This window comes from Symphodus melops (assembly GCF_947650265.1).
Source record: "Symphodus melops genome assembly, chromosome: 2".
Classification (NCBI taxonomy): Eukaryota; Metazoa; Chordata; class Actinopteri; order Labriformes; family Labridae; genus Symphodus; species Symphodus melops.
The window spans coordinates 18390428-18401057 of NC_136692.1; the positions used below are offsets into that span (position 1 = coordinate 18390428).

Here is a 10630-nt window from a genome sequence, read left to right on the forward strand (position 1 = left end):
ATTTCAGACTGTGTGTGCATGTGGAGCTCCCGCTATGCTCTGCTTGTGCTTCACTGAAATGAAATGTGAATCCACAGATTGGGTCACCAATATAAAGGTGTCTTTGAATCAGTAGGTGTTTTCACTGTTAGAACCCTTCCCCTTTTTGAGTCCTACCGCAAGAAATATTTCAGTTCCATAGACTGGAATTGTGATGACGTATTTTTGTAGGCCAACCCGGAAGTAACTACGCCGGTGGTTCCTACGAGAATTCTCCTATGTGATTTCTGCATTGGATTTTGGATCATGCGTAGCTGTTTTGTTCAGCTGGATAACCTTTACAGATGAACACCATTTATATGAAGATTGAAATGTTAATGCAGCTGAGAGAAGTAAAAAGCTAGTGTTATGCTATAAGCAAACTACTCCGTTGTAGGTTGAGTTTGACTTCACGACTATTATGCTTCATGATCAAATCAGCTGTTTTGACAAGATAGAGAAACAGTAGCTTAACAAGTTGTTTATGAACCTACTATTTTCAAAAGCACTGAAAAACGAGGCTGTAGAGAAAGTAGAGAGTTCCCAGCGAGATTACATTTAATCTCCCCGACAACCACTGTAGTCGCAGTAAACTACTTGTTAGCAACCGCCGTCTGAAGTATGTGTAAAAACTTTCAAATTCACAAGTGGCGTTCTGAGCTAACATAGTTTATCTCGTCTAACAAAACGTCCACATCTCTTCAGTTTGTGTTAATCACAGACCTTATTTCAGGCGCCTAAACACAAACCCATTCAAAATCCCCATTGACTATTAGAATTGGGAACCCATGGCGCTAAAATGCTAGCTCACTTCCGGGTTTTAGGACTCATTACTGTGCCAGTCTATTTTTTAGTTCCTACTTCAGAGTAGTTACTCTCCTGTCATCAGGGCAGTGTGAATAAAGACATGAAATGAAATGTATCAAAGTCTAAAATCACAACTGTATGCTTCTGATATTAGGACTTTATTCTTGAAAAATAACGTACGATTCATACAACTTTATTCCTGTAATATTTAAACTTTTATTTCTAGATATCCATACCCATAATCTCATACAACTTTATTCTTGTCTGACTTTATTCTTTTTGTGTTTGTGTTTCTCTCAATTTTTAGGAACTGACATCTAATGACTTATTATAATTTTAAGACTTTGTTGCAATAATGTTACAACAAGTATAACTCTGTTCTTATACATTTTTATTCTTGTTAATTATGACTTTATTCAGGACAAATTACCATTTCATAATTAATTATACACTTCTCTTCTAGTATACTTTTTTTCCTCAAAATATTACAACTTTTTAGTCTCTTAAAGTTTTATTTGTGTGATATAACTTTATTCCCATAACGTCAATTCTTAAAATCTCAGATTGTAAAATGTGGTCGTAATGGTTTTCTTTTTATGTACCGTATGTCTTTGACCCTGTAAAGCACTTAAAATTGCATTGTTTCTAAAGACTATGCAGTATATGAGTAAACTGTCCTTAATGTCTTTGTTCAGTACAAAATGATGCCAGGCTGGTGGAGGGTGCCAGCCGATGCTCTGGCAGGCTGGAGATGAAGTATCAGGGAGAGTGGAGAGCTGTGAACATCATAAATACACGCAGACAGAACAGTTTCTGGTATGCACAAATCGCATGCAAGCAGATGGGTTGTGGCTCTACAGTTTTAATCACATACAGCAACAGCGACACAGTACAACCCGTATGGGAGGCTAACTTCATGTGCAAGAGCTCTGACTCCAGCCTGAAGGAGTGCAGACGCCCCAGAAGACAAGGAGATGTGCAGAGAGAAAACTCTACCTACAGTCTGCAGGTGATCTGCTCAGGTAAAACAAATCAAATGTGTTTATTATCATTTGGTATTCTTATGTGACACATTTTAAATAACCATTTTAAATGTGTTTTTTTTTACCTTCCCAAAATCATATAAATCATGTAATTGTTATAACGTTCAGAGACCTGTAAGTATACTGAAAAAGTTAGTATTCATTTTAACTGTGAGTCTGCAACAAAGCTGTGCCCTCACTTCGCCTTTGTACTATATTTTTAGCTCCTTTTTACATTGCCAGTTCAAGGCAGGACTTTTCAGCCCCTGTTACATGTCAGTCTAAATGTCGTGGAGGTCAGCGGTAAAAAAAAGAAATAGGGGCAAAAAAGATAAACCGTGTGGCCTCTGTCTGACTTTAAAATACACAATCAGTTAAAGTCTGTAACTATATCTTTGATATCACTATTTTTAAGATAAGCAGGGGTTTAATCCGCCCTGGGCTGTCCGCAGCTTGACCCTTCATCCACATCTGTAGACAGGTTTGGAGCCTTTACGAGTTTGTATTTTGTTTGTTTTTTTTGTTTGTTTTTTTTTAAGTTTTTTCAGTCATCATTTTTTTTTTCAAAACATTGACACTAATTTTAAAATGTTCGAGTCTGGCATGAAAATATCCAAAAGTAGAACATGTAATTTTTAAAATATATAGTAGAATGAAAACTATACATAAACATCCATTTGTTTATCCGTAGACATTTCACACCCACGCGCAAGAACACATAAACCCACAACACACACAGCAACTTATTTTTCTCTATGTTTTCAGAGTCTTCGAGGCTTGTCGGGCATTCGGAGATCTGCTCAGGCAGTGTGGAGGTAAAGTCCGATCAGGGTTGGGTTTCAGTGTGTGAGGACAGCTTCGACTCTGGGACTCAAGAGTTGTTCTGCAGGGAGCTTGGATGTGGTCCTCCAGATTACTTTCATGGGCTGCCACTTACAGGAACCCCGTCCTTATTAAAACAGTTCCAGTGTCAAGGCAACGAGTCCCGTCTGGAGGACTGTGTCAGTTTCATGAAAAAGGAATGCAAAAAAGCTGCTGCAATAACATGTTCTGGTATGTATTAATTTATCAGCATTTTATCCCTTTTTAAAGCATAATGCAAACGTATAACCCTTCTGTACCAAACCTACTCCAAGCCTGCGTACAACAATAATATCAGTGTCTTTAGAAATGGGCCTTTCTAGTCTTCTGATGACTCAAAGCGCTTTAACACTAAATGTCACATGGATCCATCCTATGCATTCATGGTAACCATGAAAACAAGGACAAGCACGTTAATATCCATTCAATAATTAATTATTATTAAATTGTTAACAAAATATTTATAAATGAAGAGACCAGTTGGGGCCAAATGGGTTATAATTGGACAGATATGTTGGGCTGATCTTGGATTCTCAGCTGGAGCCCAGTCAATATTATCCTTAGCTGGCTTAGAGGCTACGCTGAGTTGATGAAGTTTGCATTCTTGGGCTCCATGTAGGGCTTCTATGTATACATTGATCATTTAAGAACAATCCAGTACCCCAGCTCTCTATCTAAATGGTTGCCCGTGCTTAGTCATCCACCAACTCAATTAAAGTTGATAACAGTTTGTGTCAATTTTGCCCCTCCCCCTAGTAGGCATTTAATGATTTGTTACTGGACATTTGTGAATGGTGCTTTTATAAAATGTAGCTTTATCCTTTCAGTTAAAGTTAACACGTATAGAGTTTAGCTTAACATATTACAGTAGCAGATAATACTGCTGAGACATGAGCTTTCACAGCTTTTAGAATAAATGGGTATCTGCACAAATAGAACTACAAACTCTTGATATTGAAAGCCCTGACAGCTCAACGTTGATGTCATGTATTTTACTTCTTTCATCCAAATTTGTCAGCTTTTAATGCTAACACCCTGCTGACATTTTGAAACTTTGTGAAAGTTTCCATGAAGCAGCATAGAATATGTTCACACTCTTGTCTCTGTGCAGAAGGGAAAGATCTGAGACTTGTGGGAGGAGAGAATCTTTGTCAAGGCACACTGGAGGGAAAGCACGCTGCAGAGTGGAGGCCTCTGGAGAATGGGTGGAATTCCTTTAAACCAGAACACTTTGCCGAGGTTTGTGGGAAGATGGGATGCGGAGGTTTCATCTCAGTCTCAAGTAACTACTCTCCAGAGCCTCGACCTGTGTGGATGACTGACTGTGATAGTCAGTCATCCACATTTTGTAAGTCCTGGAGGGGGACTAGTTCCAACTTAGTCCTGGCTGTGACTTGTGAAGGTAATGGTAAAATGTATCTCTGTGTCAATCCTTTTGTACTTACTCTATGATAGTTTATTTACTACTATTACAGTTTCATCATTCCTAATTGGTTTCCATCCCTCTGAAATAAAGCATGATTCATTTAGCAAATGATGGTCTGATTTTTGGTAAAACCATGCAGTAGGTTATACTTTAAGCCATGGTACCGAAACCTCCTGACAAGTCGTCCCTATAGAGATGTTAAAAAGTCAACATTGAGCTGTTACAAAACAAACAAAGGCTCTTTTTTAAAATCTATTTAGCACTATTCTCATTTGTTCTCTTATGACAACACTCCGTAGTCATGCTCCTAGTTTAAGTATCCCTTCAGGGGCATGGCAGCCTATATTCACCCATGTGGTGTTAGAGGGAGGGGTTTGAGTGAAATAAATGTCTGCATCTGAGTGACAGAAACAAGCGGAAGGAAGTGCCCACCCATTGGTGTGAAATCAGAACCAAGAGAGGGAGTTTTACTTCAGTCTTTTTTTATCAAGTCATTACTTGACTCTTTCCATATTCAAAGAAAGATCAGATCCCCAACATCTGTTTCTGGGCTGACTCTTGATAAGCTTAAGTTTGAAGAAACTCCTGAAACTATTGTCACTGGCAAGGTGGCCTATAGATAGATAGATAGATAGATAGATAGATAGATAGATAGATAGATAGATAGATAGATAGATAGATAGATAGATAGATAGATAGATAGATAGATAGATAGATAGATAGATAGATAGATAGATAGATAGATAGATAGATAGATAGATAGATAGATAGATAGATAGATAGATAGATAGATAGATAGATAGATAGATAGATAGATAGATAGATAGATAGATAGATAGATAGATAGATAGATAGATAGATAGATAGATAGATAGATACTTTATATATTCCGAGGAGCTTGATTTCTCAAATGGTTTCCAAAAATGATGTCCACATTGTCATCTTTCAAGCACCTTAGCATTCTACATTGTTGTTAGGCAGATCATAGGAGGGATTGAAAACTCTGGATTCAGTGACAATGTTTTTGTCCTCCACGTCACTAAACAGGTAAACATCTGTGACAGAGAAAACAGCTGTCATACAGTATGTCATACCTTTCCATTAACGACTCAGTGAAGACCAGGATAAGATTCACCCAGAGGGAGTGTTCACTTTCCTCTTGAATCTCTCGCTGTGCATTAGTTATAAAAACACAAATGTTGGCTGTGATGTATTATGTTTGATGAACTGACTGACAACTGCACTGTGAACAGTAAAGACGTCATTCACTTGATTTACTCTTACTCTGTTTCCGCAGAGGATGCGATGCTTGTGAAAGGACCCAACAGATGCTCAGGAAAATTACGAGTGAGGCCTGGTCAGTCGTGGTTTCCAGTATGTAATTCTTTCTTCAGCTCGGAGGCAGCACTCGTCACCTGTAGAGACCTGCAGTGTGGTTTCCCTGAACACAACACAGGGATTTCTTCTGACATGTTTTCAGAAAATTCAGACTGTGCCAGAAGTCTGGTGTTTAACTGTTCAGGAACAGAGAAGCATCTTAGGGATTGTCCCTCTATGGCGATCAACGCCACAGAGGAGGTGCTGCGAGATTGTGCTGAAGTCTACGTGACCTGCCATGGTAAATAAATAAGGTTCTTTTTAAAATCTTTTTAGTAATTTTTATTTTGGTGAAATAGCAGAAATAAAATAAGACAAAAATGTAAACAAATAATTGGGATTATTTGATATTGTGCGTTTGCAACTAAATCAACTGTCAAGCAGGACATTGGAGAAGAGTTTTTTTTTTATTGGGATGAAATACCGTTTCTGACTTGATGTTTTATAGGGGATATTATCCTATTTAAATATTTTACAAAAGAGTTTTAGTTTGCACTCAGGGGCACTGGATTTTAATGTGGAAGTGGTTCTTGCTAACAGAGCTAACAAGCCGTGCTATCAAAAGTTTCGACTTGAGCCACAACTCTGCTTGATGCTGTTTGATGAAAGCAATCAGTTTAGGTTTCTTTACTTCCAGAAATGCATCAGAAATCATCGATTCCAGCAAACGTTTTGTTTTCTTCTCCTCTTGAGGGAAAAACTGACAAAGCTTACATTTGTATTTATTTTTTAATCTGCATAATGATGTTATTCAGCAAACTAAAAAATCTTCTTGGCCCTCATAACGCCGTAAGCAAAAGTGAAACCTCTGTGTAAGTTACTATTTACAGTTAAAGTGTGTCTTTGCAGAAACAGATACATGGACAGTTCTCTGGAGGATGCACTGAACCAGGAGAATGACCAGTTTCCATGACCACTTTTGTAGCCATATCTTGAGGGGTGAATTGTGCTTTGAAAGTGCAGAAGAAAGGTCTAGCCACTTGAATTTGTTTTTAGAAGGTGCCCAACACAGGAACATTTTTTGTTCAGACAATAGCCAATGTCACTGTAGCACACGAGTAATTAGAAAAAAAAAGTCTTCTTGTCCCAGACAGATCTAAGCTGTTTGTTGAGCTCCTATACAAATCTGATGTTATGTAAAATACTGTTTTCTGTTATGGATATAGTGTTTATGCATAATTGCGAAGAATCTAAGTTGTCTTGTTTTCCCTCTGTTCAGAACTTCCTCCAGCGCCATACATCAACATTCATACTGTGCAAAAATCCATGTCTGAATACCTGGCAACGGTTTTCAAGGGCCATCGCTTCGCCATCTCGTGCATCGTGGATTCTCCTTACAGCATTCTCTCCATCCGCCTGAAATCTCGTTATAACATTCAAGAGCCCATCGAGTGGATCCAGTCACCTATTGACAAGGAAGCTGTCTTCATCTTTCCTGCTGCGGAGCATGCACACCAAGGAACCTACCAATGCGATTACAACTTAAATTTGAGTCCAGACATTTTCTCACAACCGAAGTTTGTCACCGTCAAAGTGGAAGGTAAACCGCCCAGTTTATTTTCATGGAGTCAATGTAGTGCTGTATGAAAAGAAAAAAAAAGAACAGCAATCTGTCAAATATTTGGAAAGTGCAGGAGGAGAATATTAAGGACGAGATCAAAAGATTATTACATATAAAGAGAGCATGGGAATTAAATTGTGAACTCAGACTTATCTCATTTATTTCAACTACTTTATTTTATCCATTCACCCTCTTGCCTCTTCTTCTTTAACAGCTACACCAGTTTTGGCAGGTCGTCATTGTGAAATAAGTAATTGAATAAATAAGATCATTGAATTCAGAATAGGCCTATAAAAAAGTTATTAATGTTGCCACAAGACAATTATGCACAGCACATGAGATACAAACGATCCTTTTACTGGACACTGAACTTTACTGGGGATTGATTGAAAGCTGTGAGGTGAAATCGTCTTTCAGTTTGAAGTCCAATGGAGTACCCTCGTATCTCTGTGTTGCTCACCTGTGATTGTTGATTGATTTACAGAGATGAACAATGTCCGGCTGGTGAATGACGAGACGCAGTGTGCAGGTAGATTGGAGCTGGAGCATCAGGGGGAGTGGAGGCCACTGGGCCCCCGTCACACTTGGAGTCTGAAGGAGGCGGCTGTGGTGTGCAGACAGCTCGACTGCGGCTCTGCTGTTTCCACTCATAAAGTGGACCAAACCGCTGAGCTCGTGTGGCGCTTTTATTCAGACTGTGACGGCTCTGAACGTGCTCTGACAGACTGTGGGACGGTGAAGGAGTGGCCTTCCTCTTCCACTGTTGAAGTCGTCTGTTCAGGTGAGAAACACAGGAGGCTACCTGCTGAAATACGATTATAAAAGAGGCAATGGTCTCCGACACCACTCTTGAGACCTCAGTAATGTTTTAACTCTTTAGGTTGATTTTAAGAATATGCAGACGCCACAGGTTATGGCGTTAGAACAAGGAATTACAGTCTGACACACACACACACACTTAACAATGATTGAGGGTGACTGAAAGTGTATGTGTGGTTTCTAGAATGACAGAAAAAGAATACAACAAGCATTAAATATGTGCATAAATAATCGACAAACATGACACAGAAACACTGGTAATAAGGTATTAAATAAAAATGGCTTAAAATTATAGAAATTGAAATGAATCCTCCAAACTTTGAAGGAGGAATTACTGTATCTGTGCACTATACATAAAAAAACCAAGTGCACACATAGGGGATGCTGAGTAATTGAGGGACGGTCCCTTACTACACGAGCGTGCCAGCTTACACAGAGGCGACTGAAAACAATTAAACTTCGGCGACACGATATAAAGAATAGAAGGAAAAACTTAACAAACGGAAATAGTGAGAAAATTACCGTCTCGATATTACAGTCTAGCCTAAATGTGTTATTAAACTTGACATAGAGAACAACAGCAGTGACGAGTATAAATTAACAACAACAACATAAAGGTTCACAGAAAAAGAAATTGGCATCTACGATGACAAGACAGACAGGGGTCAGAGGTCAGTGATAGGTGCAGATGGGGGGCGTTGTTGATGACAATGGGGCGTTCAGGTGACTATAAAACTATATACAGTGGGTGAGCTTTTGCACAACAATGGAATATCCTACCATCATTCTGTTGTTAAAGAGTTTTGTGGGTGTTGACACTAAAAAATAGGCCCCGCTTTGATGTGGAATCTTTTGCACTTAAAATCTGTATTTTAATCAGCTCTGCATCTTCCTCCTACAGAAATCCTTCTACAACCAAACATTTCTTTTTTCTCTGTGATGAGTAAACCATCAGCTGATCAGCCACGAAGCGTTATGATCTACAAAGGCCACAGCCTCAGCTTCACCTGCTCTGTGACGCCACAATACCCTGGAGGCCACTTCAGCCTCATCTTCAACCAAACTCACAGCATCACCCAACCAGCTGTCAATCACTCTGCACACTTCATGTTTCCAGCAGCAGATGAGGCTCACCAAGGAAACTACAGCTGCGTGTATCACAACTTTGTCTTCAATCACAACTTCTCATCTGAGAGTCAGAGATTCTCCATTGATGTGGAAGGTAGATCAATACAAAAATTACAAGGATAATGAACACATTTATTTACAGATTCATTTGAGTATAGTTATTTGTCTGTACTAACCTGTGTTTTCTGCTGATCCCTGTTCAGATAAGTTACACAGTGTACAGTTGGATGATGGCGTGCTCAGAGAGGATGACAGCGAGCCCTGTGCCGGCAGACTATTAGTGTCATACTTGAACTCGTTTCTGCTCCTGAGCGCAGAGACGACAGTTTGGGACATGAAACATGCGTCTGTGGTGTGCAGACAGCTTGGCTGCGGTTCTGCAATTTCAACCAAAGATATTAAACTTCCCAAAAAACAATTAACGGCACGTTTTTTCTCCGACTGTGATGGATCCGAGTCTGCACTGCTGGACTGTGGGGCTGTTCTGCCGTGGTTTTCGTCCTCTGCTGTTGAGCTGGTCTGCACAGGTCAGACATTAAACTCCCAAGTTTAAGTTGTTTTACACCAACCATAGACTGCAATAATAAGTAGATGCTGCCTTTTTGTTTTTCTAAAGTAAAGTTAATGTTTAGTTACATTATCTGTTTCCTTTCTATTAGCCTGGGGGGTCAGGAATAACTTTTTGTTGAAGGGTGATGAATAACTAAATAGACGGTTCTGTTGTTTAAAGAGCCGGAAAATGTGTCCGTTTCTACTGCCTTGCTTTATGTTTTACTCTTACACAAGTCCTAAAGAAGCGCCAGGATGTCATCATGGCTTAGAAAACTCTAGTAAGTTACAATTTGCTAAGATTGCAGCTTTCTACTATCTATACAATGCAATATACGAGAAAAAATTATATTATTTTCTCCAAGGTGACAAAGCGGTCTGGCCTGATTGGGGTTCCTGGAGCGCTAAAATAGCTGCAGCCTTAAATCAGGTTCTTTGTTTATAACCATAACTTTTCTTTGCTGTATCTCTTCAGGCCATCAAGGCGGAGCAGACAACTGAGGATATGAAGGTGGACAGTATTACCCGAGTGATTCCTGAATGTGCCGTGCAGAGAAAAAGCCAGCAAGATGCAAACAATCTGTACAGTGTTACTGGTTGTGTGAATTATATCTTCACATGCTAGGATTTAAAAAAAAAAAAAAAAAAAAAGTTTGTTATTAAAATGGGACTTAGAGCTGTAATCGTTTGTTTTCATGTGGAACATGTTTTTAAATGTGGAGTATAATATAACTCAAAAGGTTTTTGTGCTAGTTTTTGTATTTTTTTTATTCAACTGTGATGTTTCAATAATTTTACACTGGATCACCAGTATTGGGTTTTTTCAGTCGGTAGTTCAAAAAAAGCCAATATCTTAAATGACATCTTCAGAACTTTTTGGTTGCTTTTTCAACAAATGTAAAAGCCATCCATTTGATTGTTGCCTCTGTTGAACCAAGCCAGTCAAAAAAGTCTGGACGCGCTCCAAACCACTGGGTCAAGTAACTGACATGTTAACAATTGGACAATTTACAATTTAACTACTTTTTTTTTTTCAGGTGTTGCATTAAAGAAAAAGAAAAA

At 38.9% G+C, this 10630-nt stretch overlaps 1 protein-coding gene across 2 annotated transcripts; it reads left to right on the forward strand.

The window, feature by feature from the left end:
• Positions 1-1453: 1453 nt before the first annotated feature.
• Positions 1454-10242, forward strand: LOC306819885 (scavenger receptor cysteine-rich type 1 protein M130-like). 2 transcript variants are annotated; one of them, XR_013778620.1, is made up of 9 exons: positions 1454-1847; positions 2613-2900; positions 3820-4110; positions 5432-5752; positions 6731-7051; positions 7557-7853; positions 8793-9113; positions 9223-9849; positions 10044-10242. XR_013778620.1 is itself a non-coding variant. In XM_079337497.1 (9 exons), the coding sequence occupies exons 1-9, from the start codon at positions 1577-1579 to the stop codon at positions 10067-10069; spliced, it is 2460 nt and encodes an 819-aa protein (XP_079193623.1). In that variant the 5' UTR covers positions 1455-1576; the 3' UTR covers positions 10070-10240. The 2 variants fall into 2 exon arrangements, 1 of the variants encoding a protein (XP_079193623.1); XM_079337497.1 differs by having other exon boundaries at positions 1455-1847; positions 9223-9546; positions 10044-10240.
• Positions 10243-10630: the final 388 nt, after the last annotated feature.

Excerpts from the sequence above, each read along its gene's own strand:
- LOC306819885 (XM_079337497.1), top strand. The coding sequence starts at position 1,577 with ATGAAGTATCAGGGAGAGTGGAGAGCTGTGAACATCATAAATACACGC. Across the intron at positions 4,111-5,431 it reads CCTGGCTGTGACTTGTGAAG|AGGATGCGATGCTTGTGAAA; the intron begins GTAATGGTAAAA and ends CTGTTTCCGCAG. Across the intron at positions 7,052-7,556 it reads TGTCACCGTCAAAGTGGAAG|AGATGAACAATGTCCGGCTG; the intron begins GTAAACCGCCCA and ends ATTGATTTACAG.